This window comes from Dermacentor variabilis, unplaced genomic scaffold, assembly GCF_050947875.1.
Source record: "Dermacentor variabilis isolate Ectoservices unplaced genomic scaffold, ASM5094787v1 scaffold_16, whole genome shotgun sequence".
NCBI lineage: Eukaryota > Metazoa > Arthropoda > Arachnida > Ixodida > Ixodidae > Dermacentor > Dermacentor variabilis.
The window spans coordinates 532,367-549,589 of NW_027460324.1; the positions used below are offsets into that span (position 1 = coordinate 532,367).

General features: G+C 45.2%; 1 protein-coding gene and 1 long non-coding RNA gene across 6 annotated transcripts in view; one reads left to right on the forward strand and one right to left on the reverse strand.

Annotated features, from left to right (window-relative positions):
* LOC142568054 (uncharacterized) overlaps window positions 1-17,223 on the forward strand; it is a 37,206-nt gene that overhangs the window by 11,561 nt on the left and 8,422 nt on the right. The window contains exons 2-3 of one of the 2 annotated variants that reach the window (XR_012825356.1): window positions 10,042-10,216; window positions 15,615-15,845. This is a non-coding gene — a long non-coding RNA (uncharacterized LOC142568054). Of the gene's footprint in view, window positions 1-10,041; window positions 10,217-15,614; window positions 15,846-17,223 lie in introns of those variants that run through there. The other variant, XR_012825357.1, reaches the window with a different exon arrangement.
* The window catches only part of LOC142568052 (BTB/POZ domain-containing protein KCTD3-like), a 176,375-nt gene continuing 161,215 nt past the window's right edge, over window positions 2,064-17,223 (reverse strand). For all 4 annotated transcript variants that reach the window (XM_075678135.1, XM_075678134.1, XM_075678136.1 and 1 more), the window contains 2 exons: window positions 8,615-8,663; window positions 2,064-4,960 (listed from right to left, as the gene is read on the reverse strand). In XM_075678135.1, the coding sequence (XP_075534250.1) occupies window positions 4,710-4,960; window positions 8,615-8,663 (300 nt within the window). In that variant the 3' untranslated portion in view covers window positions 2,064-4,709. The remainder of the gene's footprint in view (window positions 4,961-8,614; window positions 8,664-17,223) is intronic.

Consider the following 17,223-nt stretch of genomic DNA (forward strand, 5'->3'; position numbering starts at 1 on the left):
ATGTAGCTGGCATAACAGAGAAGCTTAACTTGCAGGAAATGAAGAATAGTTCAGAACAGCAAAGGAAGCACAGGGAAGTGATGAAGAGAGCATTTGACAAGCGTCATAACACAAATATTCCCGCAATTGCGTTAGGTGATATGGTTCTGGTGCGGAAAGGATATGGTTGTCCTAACACAAAACTTGTGGGTCCGTTTAAAATGGTAAAATTGGCTACAAAACAAGGAGTACTCAAGACCATCGGCTACATGACAGAAAACGGTGCGATGAAAATAGAAGCCATGCCAATGTCATCCTGTATTTACAGCGGATGACTGAAACAAAGCCCGGGAGAGTTTGATGGGCCGTGATGACAAAGGACAGATGGCGTGGGAACGGGTGGAAGAAGAAGGAGAATAAAGAGATCATGCTTTGGTTCTGTGCATGCTTGTCGTGGCTTGTCTTCAGTGAAGAGGCGGATGTTACCATGTAAATGGGAAGACGAATAGTTTATGTATATTAAAAATAAAACTGGGCCCTAAACACTGCGTTCTCACACTCCAGACGTAATAGGTGCTAAACTGGAAGGTTCGGTCTGAATATACACGAATTGTGAGTGGTAGAGGGCAGCACACTCACTCAAAAGTGCACTCACTCACATTCACTCGCACTCATTTAAAAAGCGTGAGTGCGAGTGAGTGTGAGCTGAGGCGAGTGCAAGTGAGGGCCAGTGAGTGTGAGTGGAGGCGAGTCTGAGTGAGTGCCAGTGTGTGTGAGCGGAGGTGAATGCGAGTGCAAGCGAGTGCCAAGGAGTGTAAGTGGACTTGAGTGCGAGTTCGAGTGAGTGGAGGTGAGCGCGAGTTCGAGTGAGTGTGAGCGAAAGTGAGTGCGAGTGAGTGTGAATGGACGCGAGTGTGAGTGGAGTTGAGTGCGAGCGTGAGTTGGCACTTGTGAGTGTAGGTGAGCGTGAGTGAGTGCGGGGCCTGGAAAAATTATGGTAAGTGAGTGTGAGTGAGTATTCTCCCGCACTGCCGACCTATGGTCACACGACAGGGAGACAGAGGAGCGGAGAGCCGTGGATCATGTGCGAGGCAGCAAGGAGCGCCTGCCGCCAGCACCACACCAGTGCCACGACAGCGTGAGAAGGGATGGTGAGGGCGAAGTGGACGGTAGCGGCCATTGGGTAACGGCGAGAGTCACCGTAATGGCGCTGCGCAGAGGAAGGGGGCGAGAGGATAGGCGAGAACATGTGACCTGACTTTGGAGGTCAAAGGAAGAGCAAGACTTGCGCCGCATGCGAGAGATGGCAGCAGGAGTGTGCGTGCTAGAGCAGCGCGCGGATGATGACCTCGGTTACAGCGAGGCGAAACGCGGGAACGGGTGCCAAAGAGCTTCACTCTAAAGCTCCGCACGGAATAACAAATGCGCGCACAAAACACATAACACAAATAGACGGCCAACGCGCGAGCGCAGCGATGGCATGGCGGGTCCCAGGTGAAAGGCTCCATAGCACCGCCTCGCGGCCTTCAAAGACTTTTTGGATTTTCTGCTACACGCGTGCACATTGCCCGCGCCTAGTAGGGGTTACTCTAGTACACTATAGTAACGAGAAATTGTGCAGTAGGTGCCGTTGCGCGGTATGCGGCACGTGAGCAGCTGCACTCTTTTTCGGAGAAAGAATCTGCTCACTCTTCACTACCACTGCTGGAGCACAAATGCCGAAGTCATTATTGCGTAGCGTGGTGTAATTTCTGTCAATTTCTTTTGTTTGGCACAGGAGTTGGCGAATGTATCAAAATGCGCAATTGTACTCCTGCGCAATTGGTGCAGAAGTCCCACTCCTGCATCAGAAATAGCATGTAATCTTACTGGCAAAGACACGGCAGAAAACAATCCCTCCTCCTGCCTGGCAGGTAATATTGACTTGAGGGAGGACAACCTACATAGCAAATGGCATACAAGCTGTTGTAATGCAGCATTGCATTGTGCATGGAATCTTCTGCACACTAAGTTTGTAGCTTTCCCGCAGTCTTCATTAGGTGCCTGCCAGTGCTGCCGGCAAGCTATAGTGATGCAATAAGAAATACTGAAAAATCTATAACACGTTTATTTGAACGCATTTTAACATATTTCACTTTCACAACATTTCTTAAGGGCACACTGCCTAACTTGAGACAAAAATACTGGCAGTGGATAACTAGTATTTTACAATAAAAATAAGTTAAACTTAGCACTATGCTATGCATGTAAAGCACCTGAAGGCCTTGTGCTTAAGCATAAAGCAAGATTAACAACACACAGAGCAACATATTTACGATCCACAGTGTTCATCAGTGCCAAGTACTTTTAAAGGTGTAAAGGTGCATGTCCATCCTTCCCACATGATATGCTTGATGGCAGCCTTAATAAAAGAAGGTTCAAGGATATTTTAAGTATCTCTAGGTTTGAAAGAGAGACGTGATTCAAAACAACCTTACGAGTGACAGCTTGAAAACAAAGTATTGTCAACAAAAAGCAAACTTTCTTTTTAACTGCATGTGAATGAAGGAGGCACACCAGTACTGCTTAGCAAGTGAACCACCACCAACCAGAGCACAGCTGCTGCTAGCAGGACTGGATTGGCTCGACTTTTGTATGACACCTACTTTGTTACCAGGTTGTCATATGAAACCTAGTAAGCTTAGCAGAAAACAAAATTTAAAAAAATTTTAAGCAATGTCATAAAATTTCAGCATTTCCAAGGACTGGCAACGAACCCTGAATTCCGTTAAAACATTTATGGCTCACTTCAGCACCTCCATTTAATCAGAGTGACAATTGCTGAACCATACCTGCTATTGTATTTATGTGAATAAATACGAAATTGGGGCAAAGAAATGTCATTTCAGTAATCATTTCGCCCGGCTACTACAACCAGGGGCATTGCTCCGACTATACAAACAAGGAACAAACTCCAGTGCGGTCATCAAACATTTCCACTCTGCTCATGCTTTTTGGCCGCATCAGTTGTAGTACTGCGAGCATAACAAAGTCTTGAATATTTAAGGCTTGACTAAGCTTCAAATGACTGGTTGAGATTGTGCATTTTTTCGACATGAACACTGGCAGGCTAACTGTTGCAGTCACACTAAAATCACTTATTCAACAGTGGAGGTTGAGCACCTGGATCTTCTCATGCATTTGTAATGGATGACACAAGAAACAACAAGAGCAATGTACAAAGGAAACACATCCTCCACTGCCCTAGGTGGATTCTCGACAATGCAGCTCTGCTAGCACAACATATTTCTTTTACATAGATGTTAGGGCTATAACAAAATAGGAATTGTAGTCCATGACATTGTCCATGAATTATTGTCATGGCTGATCCTATTAAACCAGGCCAAGCTACTCTTCTCAAAACATACGCACTAACAAAGCAAGACTGAAAAAGAACCGAGCCATGTTGACAGCAATAGTCCATGCAAGAAGCCTTATATCATTAAACTTGGAACAGTTCTTCAGGCAGACGAAACTCACACGATAAAAAACTTGCGAGCCTGTCTGCAGTGCAGTGAAAGAGGGAGGGCACACTCTATTCAAATCTCTCAATGCAGAGGCAATGCATCGGTACAGCTTCGATGACATCGAAGAACACTATTGACGTAGTAGTTCTGCGGAAACCCGCAAGGTGGAGAGAATAAAGGGAAAAACAGACAGTCTTTTCCCTTTATTCGAAGAACACTATTGCACAAGTTATGTCAACAAGCAAACACCAGTGAATGCGAACGTGTTATGACGCAACAGCCGGTGGGCAGACGATGAAGAAGGTACAGAACACATCATAAAATTCGGCGACACTGACAGCCAACGGTTTGGGGCGTCTCTTGTCCTTGGATAGCACTTCACCCCAGCTGCACAAGGGTAAATGGCCTGTTGAGAGTGATGGCTGAGCAGTGTCAGAAATCACAAAAGAAGGCTTGAAACAGCAATCCTTGACAATTCGCATTGCAATACAATTCAGGCAAAGCTAATTATGCACCTGCGTACCTCAATATGTCGGCACTTCACTATTAGGACCTAAGTGGTGCAGAACCTTTTATGTACAGCAAGCAAGGCTGAGACTGCAGTATTATTACAGCGACACGGCTTCGCAGAAACAAGGGTAGGCTGACATTCTTGCTGGCCATTTCTTATCTGCTGCCTGCAACCACAAACCTCAAAAGATCTGCCATGTGTGCACTGCACCCATAAGTAGCATGTCTAGTTACAAGGTCACACCACGACCACCACGAACGATTACTTGTCACCAGGATACGAGAGGCAATGGAAGAAAGGTGTGACGGCGTGTCACCAGGGCACTGTCATCAGCACACAACAACGACACCTGCTCAGGCATTCACGGCTAAACACAACGGGAAAGGCCACATGTGCATTATTATCTATCGAGGAGTCGCATTTTAGACACTACGTGGTACATAAGAGTGTTCTCAGGATGCCACTGGGCAGATCTGTGTTAAACAGTGCGCACAATAAAAGTGATGAGTGCACTTGTAACAAGAAACACACTGTCCGATGATGCTCATGCAGCCCTGACGAGCAACAACACCAGCTGCCAAGACATTCGGTCAAAGGAAAAACTGTGCGCCGGGCATCCATCGAGGGAGGGGTGCATTGTACACCCACAAGGAGCACGTCCAACACAGTGAGAAGTGACCGGTGTGTCTGCTGGCTGCCGGTGCCGTTCACTGTCAGCACCGCGTTACCCTCCGGTCCTCGGGAAGTCCGGAAGACGACGATTCATCGTGAGCATGCTGTTGTGCTTGTTGCTGTCCGAGCAGCACAAGGTTGGCAGCCCGCAGGCGTGCCAGCGTGGCAGCGCCGCCGAGCAGCGAAGGTGACGGACTGATGCAAGGTGTTGAGCAGCGCGAGTTGGTCAGGTCACACTGCTCCAAAAGACGCAGCAGTTCCCCGTGGCTAGGGCCGCCGTCACGCACGAAGGCTGCAGCAGAGGAGGGTGTAGTGTTGCCTCGTGCACGTTACAGTTCAGTCGACTTATAATGGTGCAAGTCTGATTACTTATTTTGACGTTGGGCATAGAAAGACAATACTATGGCATACCCTTCGCTCACTTTGCTTAGAGTTAAAAAATCAAACAATACCGCATAAGGTGTCACATAACAGCAGGTTGTTCTTGAGGCACACTGAATTGAGAGACCAGAACACGAAGAACAGTGACAGAAACATAAGTACGAAAGGACTGTCACTGTTCTTCGTGTTGTGCTTTTTGATAAAGCATACTTAAAGAAGCCAAGAAACCAACTAGCCCTATTTATTCTAAATACACTGTCTGTATTTGTGCAATGTAAAAGGAAAACTTTGTTAGTAGAGAGAATGAAATCCAAAAATCGCTTCTAGTCTATAATCTCACGCCAATGATATGATGGATTCACAGGACTATGGCTTGTCTTGGTACCTTCGTGCAGCAGGGCGAAGGCTGCAAGGCAATACTAATGCAGCTGCTTACGGTGGCAACAAAACAAGGGATGGATAACTTTAGATAGGTTGGCCCTCCTGACTGTTTTGAGATGCCCGTAGCTTCCAGTGCTGTACAGAACTACTGAGACAAAGTATAAGAATATGTACTTGAACTTCTCTTGTGCAGAGAGATGGAGTACTAAATGTGCCAGGCTGTGTTTACAATAATATTGTTACGGTTAATGTTAAACCGGCTTTATTCAAGGGACGAGATTGATGGTAAAGTCAAGATGGCGTCCTGAGGCTGCACCAGCTCACGTCTTCTTCCTCTTCTCCTCGCCCGGCTCATGCCGTAGCAATATTTTAATGCAGATGACCTAAATGAGGTCTGTTGTGATGGGCCGTTCACCCCGCGACACCCTCCGGTCATGGCTCACGCGAATGTAGGGAACGGGCCAACAGCTTCGTTAAAATGGTTCTCAAAACGGATGATTTATGACCAGCGCGGGAGTACCTCGGTCAGGAGAGGTTTGGGCAATTAGCAAGGATACGGCCATCACCTGCCAGCTGCAAAATTTGGCATGTAAACGCCAGAGATGCGGTCAGTGCAGTGATATGGTCCATCACTTGTCACCCGCACAAATTATCATGTCCACGATGGGGATGGAGTCAGTGTACGATCGGAGACAATGGACAAGCGGAGCAGTGGACAAGCAGAGACAACAGAGAAGCAAAGTCATTGTACGATCCCTCTTCCTCTGTTTGCGCCCAGTGATGTGTGTGCGTTTCTGACAAAGCTCCCTTTCGAGGAAAAGGGCAACAGATCTCCGGATTGGTGGGGCCTGATGTCATCGGTCTCCTGACGCCGGATTGGGGGAAATGACTGAACAATGACCACGCAGGGCATAAAAAGAGCAACAGACGGTGGGAGTGATCAGCTGCTACAAATTCATCATAAACTTTTTCTGTATTACTCTGAACTTTCTTGTACATATGTGAATATAAACATGTTTGTCAAACGTACTGAATATCGGGCCTGGCTTCATGTTCCCTTACTCCTCCATGAGCAAAGTGAATTCCACATCTTTGGACCCCCAGTCGCAACAGGTCCCACATGATGTCTCAGGGCACTAGTATGGGTGCCACCTTGGTACAGCTAGCCCTAACATAACTTTTCTGGCATGCTACATCTCCACATACAGTAACATCTGTACTCGGGAATATCAAGCTACAAAACCTAGCTGGTAAGGTTCCTTTAACAAAAAATTTTTGTGAAAGGAGAGACTTTCCTTTCGTCAAGCATCAATTTTTCATTAAATGTCAACAACATGGGCAATTAGACAAATCTGTATTTGACAACATTGAAACAGCCGCATTTCCTTGACCATTTTTTTATACTGGCACATTCAACACAGAGAAAGCTTTGGTACCAGAGGCCGACTAAAAGAACCTCGGCGTGCATTGCTCAGCAAAATGTTACATTTTTGTGTGGACAAAATTGGTGCATTGTGCCCATGTGTGCTATGCCTGAACCATAACCAGGACACTGCATCAACTGACATGTGCAATAAGCTGCGAGTCAACGTAAAAAATTTATGATACTATAAGGCATTACACTTCAGTTTTGTCTTTCCAGGATCCTCCTCCCTACTTTATAGCTCTTAAATCCAGTTGTTTGGCCTTAATATGCTAGTTAATGAGGATAGCTATAGGGGCTTGTTGGTATGGCATAGCTTATTTTGTTGTAGCGCAAGCTGAACAAGGAGAACAGAAAGGCACATCTGACACGCACAGCGCTCACTTTCAACAACAGATTTATTTGCCGTTCTCGTCGCTATATATGCACCCTCAATATGTCATACAGCACGTGTAAAATTTCGGTAAATATGAACAAAAAAATTAGCTAGGAACCACATGTAAGCAGATTTTTTACTCTTACATTCACAGACATGTACACGTTCAGCGCGAACAAAGACAATTGAGCTCTCTTGAGGATAATGAAAGGGAAGGTTTACCGACGCATGCGTCGCCGAATGTTGATGTGTGTCTAGCTTCTATTATCAAGCGCGCCATCTCACACGTGCTTCTACTCATTATAACTGTTTCTTTAAATCTAGGTTTGCATTTGCATCTCTGGCAATGGATCGCAAGAAAGCCATCAGCGGCCGAGTTGTTTACATTGTTATTGTGTTCTCGTAGCCTGTAATTTATGCATCTCCCTGTTTGACCAATGTAGGATCATCCACACCCGAAAGGAATGCGGTATACCACACCCACGATGCAATGAATGAATTTGTTTGCAAAAAAGACTGCATGTAAAAAAGAACATAAAGACAAAAGCTGTGTGTGTCAAATGTGCGTTTCTGTTGTCCTTGTTCAGCTTGCGCTACAACAAAATAAGCTATGCTAGTTAAGATTGTGGAGGGCTAAGCATGCCTGCCCATCGCTGACGCAATGACCAGCCAAAAAATTTCGGGGCAGGAGAAAGGTGCAAGCCAGTGTGCTTTATTTCATGCCAGGTATGATCGGCACACAAAATTTTTGGGGAAGGGATGAGGTATGTGCCTGGTGTGGCCTCCTGTCCGTTGGCTACGTATGCCCCTGACAGCTGTGGCCAATGAAAATAATAAAAGCAGAGCAGAGTTCAAACGATTGGCCTCATACATTGCTGTTTAGCTTGCTGTATCAAATGCAGAAAACTGATAATACTAACTACACCTCTTTACTCGACTCATTTTTCTTTCCATAGAATCTGAAAGGTGTTTCCTTCACCTTTTATTAAGGAGGGAGCAGGGGGTTGTTTTTGCCATTTGCTGTAGAGACTGTTTATGCAGACCAAGGTGTGATAAGTGCCCAATCACCAGCCGGAGCAAAGACGTGTAGCAGGGCCACAGTATGAAGCCATGGTGATAAGAAAATTATGCAGTGAATGTGTCAGTGTGCCTTTCACATCTCTGTCAGAAAAGGACACAATCTGCACCAGCAAGAATCATACATGCGTTGCACCCATATAAACTTGTGTTTCTAGGAATTAGATGAGTTGTAAGTAGCACTTCTTGCATCCTAGAATGTCTCTCAAGTACTTGCCTATCATTACTAAAATTTCCTTACTGGTGACAAAGCAGGTGCCTCAGCTAATGCACTTGACGAGAAAGTATAAAACCAGCCATGCACTTACTTGGCTCCCCTTTGGATGCCAAATCCAGTGCCGTGGTCAAGTCCCACATCTGAAAATCAAAAGAACATGCACCACGACAGCTGAAAAACTGCACTGGAAGTATGCAACTAGAGAATAACATTTTATGCCTTGCATGTACTAAAGTGCAACACGAATTGCAGTGGCTGTGCAGTTTTCACTCATACTTTCAGGTCGGGACCAAATCTGCACATGGTGCAGACAGATGAACTAGCTTTGAACATAACTATTGCATAACATTTATTACTACGTAACTATTATGCAACAGTTAAGTTCAACAGCTTTTCAAGTGTCTGGCTCAGTGATTTTGAACCTTGGAAGAAGTGTGAAGTGCTGTGATACACTATGCTTGTTTCTTGAAAATGGCAAAGCCTGGTGAGCGGCTGTTTAGATCCCAGCACGTTGTCTCAGATTCTTCAGAGCGTCGGCGCCTAACCACGAAGGTCATGCCAAAGTTCCGAGTCATCCCTGAGTTCTGGTGTGCAGTAGTGGCATGGTTTATTTTTTCAGTTTCGGTATCAAAACTTCTTACTTCACAAACTTTTCTGATGCATCCAAACACATTTCAAACACAAGATTTTGCACAAACGCTGCTCTATATCTGCACCGTCTAAATCTAGGCTTCTTACGCGGCCCAAAATTTTGTTCGAGTTGGCCTTTAAGCTCAAAGCATTAAAAAATCAATCGCGCACTCAATCAAATAACACATCAACAAGAACTGTTTTGCTGTTTCTTGCTTTGTGTCACGCTTTGAATTGTTATTAATTGTTATTATAATGTGTTTTCTTTGCCTATTTCTGGCACTCTAAAATTTTCTATATGTCTAACGATTTTTTTTTTTTTCTTATGAAAGTAACCAAGCACTACCTTTTAAGACAAGGACTGAGAAAGACTTAACAGGATGGGCGCTGTCCTCTCAACTCTTTCTGTGTCCTGGTCTTAAAAAGTAGTGCTGCATTACTTTCGTAGGAAAGAAAAATAATGCATCAACAACTAGCCCCCAACTTGTTTTGTTAAAGTTTAAAGATATTAAGGTATTTTTTTATGCAGTGAATTTTGTAGTGTATTTTGTTGAACTTAGTAGGTTAGTATTTATGTGCTTTTAAATCAGTTATAAGTTGCATCTCCCCTGTGTAATGGAGAACTTGTCCCCTGAAAGTATTACAGTAAAAGCTTGTTAATTCATGCTTCACCAGGCAAGAAAAAATATATGACTAAACCAAACGTTGATTTGTTGAATGGACAAAGGAAACAATTAACAAATGCATACTAGATCAACATGCCTTTAAAGAATATGCTACCCTCCCGTTTACCGCATTTTTGCGATTCTAAAACCCCCGCCTCTATTTTCGCGAAAAAATTGGGAAAAAAAGTTTTCATGTGAATCTAAGCACCCCCCTATTTGTTAGGAAGAGCACGCAGCCAAGGCCGCCAAGTGCGCTTGCTCGCTCTGTCATCGAGCCGGAGCCGTCGGAGGCCTGAGGTGGAATGGCCTCTGCGGCGCGATCTTGCCACACAGCCGGACTGCAGAGCCGCGCGGACTCGTGAGCGGCAGTGATAGTGACTGAGCATCCGACACAAGTGGTGGGTTCACTGATTTCAGCGATTTTTCTTTTGGATGCTTGCAAAATAAAATGTTATTTCTCGCACCAATCTGGTCGTGATGTCGCAGCGCAAAGAGGGAGGGGGGGGGGGGGGTCATTCTAGATTTTTCGAATCTAAGCACCCCCCTCACTTTGGCCATCGCGATCATGAAAAAAAGGGGGTGCTTAGAATCAAGTAAATACGGTATGTTCTGCACAAAATAATCGCGGAAGCTGCAATCCTCTTCTTGTGACTGATAAGTAGGAACTATATATTTAGGCACCCATAACTGGCACATTAAAGCCTCATTTTAGGCATGATAGGAGCTGAAATGGGCACTACAATTTTTTCACAAGCCATGACCTGTTTTATGCAGTAAATATGTGTAGACCATTTTCACGGTAGAAAACTGACGTAGCATTCACTTGTGAGGGACAGGCGGCAAACATACTGTGCAATCTAAAACTGGTACAGCGCAACATAGAAAGGAAGAAACAAGCCGAGCCGGCCAGATAAAAGAACAGAGTGCTGACTTGCAACTCTTTCTAATTCTTCCTTTTTATGTTGCGCTGTACCACATTTAGAATACAATACCAACTTGCCCAATCCTCAACCCTGGCATACTGTGCAAGCGATTGCCTCACAAGATTCGCTGGGTATGAGCGGCTGCTTTCTTCCTCAACCTACATACTGTAGCCAACGGGCTTAGTGTATTTGCTCCGATACTGTGAGCAGGTAGTGTATATTCAATAGCCATCTTTTCGTACTTACAATGGTGCATTAAGTGGAGCAAGTACGAAAAACCCAAATATGTCAGCAAAGCTGCTAAACAATTAATGAGAGGAGGTAAAGTCTGCGCCTAATGGACGGAAGTCTAGGAATGTTCAAGTAAGAAAACAAACATTAAATAATGTACAGCCATCTAGTGGGGCAGCCGAGAAGACTCCGCATGGTGTACCGGTGCCCGTGAATGCTGATGACTGTTCCCTCGCTTGCTCAGTGGTCCACACTCGGTGACCCAAGTTTGCGAGGGGTTCATTGAAGAGCGGCACATACCCAGTGCCTCTATGGCCCAGCTCGCTAAACTGTTGGCATGGAAGACGTTCAATAAAAAACCCCAAGCATACCCAGTGCATTTGTGGAACAGCCTGCTAAAGCGTCGGGTTGCAGTGCTTGAGGAACCCTTGTGACGTGGGTTTGATTCCGCTCAACATTGGAGAAAGTTAAAGGATCTTTTAATGCGAAAGCATTGCATGGCTCATGAGGCACGTAATCCAGCATTGGCGTTGTTGGTGTGACCACGCCTAGTTTACATAAAGGCTACGAACCCACGACCTTTGGCTTTAAGGCAAAGTTAATTATGATAGTGTTAATGAAGGCAATCGAATCCAAGACCTTTGGTGTTACTTAAGGCAAAGTTAAGACATAGCCAATTAAGACACTCAGGCCCACGGCCTTTGGTGGAAGTCAAACCCATGAGTTGGATTATGTACACCTTGTGATGAACACTGTCGGTAACGTTGCTGCATTTCTGCTGATGTGGCAGCAATGCTTTCGCATTCATCCACAAATTGTTGATTCCGGACTTTGCATCATCGCAGCAGTACCGGACTTTGCAACAGCAGTACCCACCAAGCCCCGCATCTACAGTGACCCATGCTGGCGTGAAAGAAGTTCACTGAAGAGTGGCACATATGTACATATTGCCTGCATGCAGCCAGGCTCCACTGTCACCCTTCCCTGTGCACGTGCTGCACCATCTAGTAGCGCTGCAATGAAATCTGCACGTATCTGCAGAATATAGGTTCTGACAAGACTGTCTGAATGCATATGACATGGGCTTGTTATCACCCAGCACCAAAGAAATATTAACGAACTTGTCAATGAAATGCAGCACATACCCAGTGACGCAAGTTGTTCCTCCAATGGTTGGTTTGGAACACGTTTCCCTCAGCACAGCAGCCCGATGCTCTGTCCCTTAGACCATGCACCAGCCAGTGGGTAAAAGTATACAGTAAAACCTCGTTAAACCGTACCCACTTAAACAATAGTTTCACTTTAAAAGTAGTAAAGTCAAATCCCCGACTCAGCGGCCACTGAACATAATGTGTTTTGTATCTGCATAAACCGTGCCAGCTTATCGCGTACGCATCGGTTAAAATGTTGCGTTTCAACTTTTCGTCGTGCAAACATGGTGGTGTGTCGTCTTCATCGGGCAGCCCGGCAGAACAACAAGCCTCAGAGATTGGAACAACGGCCTCCAAGCGCCCTGTGCGTTTGTGCGTGAAGCCACATCAACATCAACATCATTTCGATGCTGTGCCAGAGAGCGTTATGGCGTCGTGCAAGCGAGGACTCGCGTCATGCCGAAGCTCGGATAAAAAAAGACACCGGGTGCTCAGCATAGAAGAAAAATTAGACATCGTCCGTGCTATTGAACGTGATACGAAGAAGGCGGCGCTGGCATACGACAGGGATCTGCTGTTGACTACGGTGTGTGGCATTTGGAATGCGAAAAAGTTGCTCGGCAGCGCTGCTGTGACCACGAAGACATGTCGGCTACGAGGTTCGACTTTTCGCCATCGTTGCCTCTGTTGTTGCCGAAGTGCAGACTAGCGACAGTGATGAGGATGACATGGAAAGTGACAGCACAGGTGATTCAGGCCCGACAGTGGCATAAGCTGCGCATTACGTCAGGCTCATGAATGCAATCGTTGCGACGAGAACAGGGGCGCGATAACATAACTCTATTCCAAACGAAAAGTATTCGAAACTCCGGCACCCGGCAATGAAAAAGGCACCCCGGGACTTCTGCAGCACCACTGCATGCGTGCACGGAGAATACGTAACGCCAACGAGGAATCTACCATGCGAGTGTTTGCCGAGAAGAGGGGGCTGGCTGAAAAGCTGGCACGCAGCTTCAGTAAGTTTGAGGCCGCTGTCATCGTGCTAGGCTGCCGCGGCATCAAACGAAAATAACACTTTTGTTGCACGAAGTGAATAAATACTGCATGTTTTTTTTCCTTTTCATCGCACTCTCTCCGAGTTCCATTTTCGACAGGCAAGTGGGCGATCTCATACTATTTGAGTTAAAGAGTACCACTGTTTAGTACATGCTTTTTCCGAGCTCCGGCCAACTACGGTTTAATGAGGTTTCACTGTAGTAGCAGTGTCCGAATACTGAATACTAGATGCTAATCGAATATCGAATAAAAAAAAAAAAAAAGCCCCAATATAAAATCAAATATAAAAAAATTTAAGACAAACTTTTATGCTTCCGAATTTTGTACAAAGAACACAGTGCTGTGCATGCTCAAGAGGCTAACCACATTGCTTTACAAGAATCTTGCTAGCTATCAGTAACTTACGTATACAGAAATTTAGATGTATAGTATGGTCTACTTCGCTTGCTGTTACTTCCGGTGTTCCGCAAGGTAGTGTGTTAGGACCTTTGCTGTTTTTAATATATATTAATGATTTAGTAAATGTAATTCCGCAGTCAGTGTCAGTAAAATTGTTCGCAGATGACTGCGTTGTATATAAAGAAATAACATCAATAGAAGACCATAAGTTGCTCGAAGAATCTTTGCTTAAAATATGTCACTGGTGTGAAGAATGGAATATGGATTTAAACATTGATAAAAGTGTACTTCTCCGAGTTACGCGAAAAAGAAATATTAGCTGTTACCAATATTGCCTCCACAACAGTCACATTAGCGAGGTCTCACAATATAAATACCTAGGAATAACTCTTAACAACCGATTAACCTAGGGCACTCATATTTCTGAGATCTGTTCAACTGCATTCTCGAAGCTCTGTTTCGTGAGATGAAAATTAAAACATACTCCTAGCCATATTAACCTCTTGGCTTATAAAACTTTCATCAGGTCCAAACTTGAATGCTCGTCCGTAATTTGGGACCCCCACACTAAGAAAGACACCTATCAATTAGAGCTCATTCAGAGAAAGGCAGTACGTTTCGTTTTTCATAAATACAGAAGGTCAGACTCCCCAACACAACTTATGAAGGACAATAATATCCCGTTGCTTAGTACACATAGAAAACTGAGCCGCATTTCTTTCCTTCATAAAATTTTGGCAGGAAAGCTTAGCATTGCTCCCCCCTCATTCCTCAGGCACTCCACTACTCGAAGGACTCGACATTATAGCGAACACTCATTACAGCCTATATTTGCTAAAACAAACTCATTTAAGCGCGGTTTTTTTCCCTCAAACAATAGCTGATTGGAACGCGCTTCCTGAATCGATTTTTCGCTCTCCTGACGTGGAACAGGCCCTTCAAACTTTGTTTCTTCAATAGAAAGTAAGCAATTTCAATGTTCATTGTTTTAGTTTCTGCTCTGTCATTTTTAATTTTTGATTCTCTTGTATGTTACATGCAATGTAATCTTTTTTTCTTTTTTTGCATTTGCGTGCTATTATGATTTGTGTTTTCAGGCCCCTACTGCTTGGGCCAATCTGGCCTGCAGTATTGTGAAATAAATAAATAAACACCAAATTAGTAGGCCAGCACTGATAACAACTCAGTTCGTATATGAAGGTCTGGAAATACAGTCGAACCCGGATATACCAAATTCGACGGGGATCGAAAAATAGTTCGATATAGCGAAAATTCGATATACAGATATAGGCCAAAAAAGCACTCGCGATCATAAAAAATTGTGACTTACCGATTGGAATAGCCGCAATCACATAGCATGTGCACACAATATGAAAGTGCTTTATTTCACGGAAAAAAAATCACTAATTTTGGGGTGATTTTTCCACTGGGAAATGAAGTTTAAAACACTAGTCTCAATCTTCTCGAAACTGTCCAGGTGCGAGAGCCCAGTGCCTTCCATTTCGCCACAACAGCGCCGAATAAGGCTGAATGCCCGTTGCCTGATCATCAGGCTGTCCTGCTTGTTTTTTAACAACGTACTTAAAGTACTCAGTGGAATGCCGAATGCATCTGCCAGGGAGGACTTCTTTTCTCCATTCTCGACACGCCAGATTACTTCAAGCTTTCTTGCAAAGTCGAGATTCTTCCTCTTTTTTTGTCCGCGGATGCCATAGCTCACCAGCTGACCGCAATCACACACGCTACACACGGCACGTTGAAACACAGGTACGCACAACAAAACACGCGTTGCACAGATGGAGCAGTCCGAGCGAAGCCTGTTCGAGCGGCAGTCAACGGGGCTGTGAAGGAACGACAAAGGGAAAAGAAAGAAGAGAGTGGGGAAAAAGATTGGCGGAATATGCCATCGAAGGCGCTGCGGGCGCAACTGCCGCTTCGCTATGCTTCGTTTTTTGAGCCGTCTCTTGCTTTCTTGTCTCCCCTGGCCCACGAGTGACCATGCCGACCCCTCACTCTCTCTCTCTCCTATTTCCCAGGAAGCGTGGCTTGGAAACGTCGCCGCGTCTCCATGCCGCGCACTCTCTTCGCTGAGCTCCAATGCCCTTGCCCAATGCACATGCCGGCGGTAGAGGAGGAGCGAGAGAGCTCGCGCCGGTGGGGTGCAAGAATGGGGGAAAGGCTCTGCGTCTCCGTTGCTAGGAAACGACCGCGCATGCGCAGAGGAGGAGCCTGCTGACTGACTCTGCGGAAGTGTTTTCCCCTGAGGACCGGACACGAAGGTCTTTGGGAAAAGTGCACCTCCCAGGGGCGCGGCGCAGCGTTCAATATATTGAATGTCCGACGAAAATGGAATTCGATATACTACGCAATTGTTCTATACTTTTACATAGTATATTCAAGAGGGTAATCTGTGTGCTCAATATAGCCAATAATTCGAAATATGCGGGTTTGACTGTACTTATCGATAGAATGTCTACCGCAGAGTTTTTTTTCTAAGTGATGTTTACTACTACTACTACTACTACTATAAAATAGAATTGAGTGCTTTTTCCCCCTGAAGCTGAAGAAATAGCGAAGTTGTCCTAAATGCCTGTGGGGTATTCAGTTTATTAGTGGGCCATATTATCCTTAATGGCAATCTTCAATTGCTTGGAAAGTACTGCTTTCCTGTTTTCTTCCAGAAAATGAGAGGGTTTTTCCCTCTTTATGGCAGCTGGTTTTTCAGGGTCAACTGCGCGGAATTTGCATCATGTCACTCAGAACTGCTCCGCGCGTTCATTGGCGCTGCAAGCATCGGCTGCAGTCGGCATCGTTCGTACAGAGTTCTCAAATCGGGAGGCCCATGGCATGTTCGCGTGACGTCCCCCCTCTACCTTTCTTTTTGTTGGCATCCCTCTGCCATCCGTGTAAATTTGTCTGCAGCTGGGAGCCAGCGTGCTGCTGCATGATATTTCTGAGCACGCCATGTAAACCCAAAGCTAGCCTTATGATGGGTCGCTCAAAGCTATGAAAAGAGACCATTGTGAACCTACGAATGCCGTTTCGAACCTGGGTCCACTGTATGGTATTTCGCAAAGATAGCAGCCACGAACATGCAACAATCATCCAGTGTGCTAGCTTTTGTTGGCGAGGCGGTTTGCCGGCATTGTGCAACTGCTGTGAATATGTTTGCATATATCACTATAACTTAGTCATTGACACCTGATGACGTGTCTCCAATTATCATTATTTTTTTATTTAACATGCCCTCAGAGCCAGAGGCATTACAGAGGGGAGTGGTACAAAAGAAAATATGGTACATCGAAAGTAAACAAAATTCAGTTATTAATATGTAGAAACCACAGGCCTAACGTGCTAGACAGTGCAGCCAATGGTGTGGCCTTGACGAAAATTCACCGCCGGCTGATATAACAACGGGCCACAAACTGTTGCAGAGAGCTTGTCGCTAATGAAGAGCTTTAGTGTGTCCGGTATGACAGCAAGCACAGGCAGTTTCCTGGATGTGTGGTGGCGTAAACGTGAGCAGTGAAATTGGTAGTGCCAGCTTGCAGTACCGTATATACACGATTGTAAGTCGACTCGAATGTAAGTTGACCCCCCCATATCGTTTGACCGGAAAAAAAAAAAAAAAAAAACCCGAGGGCG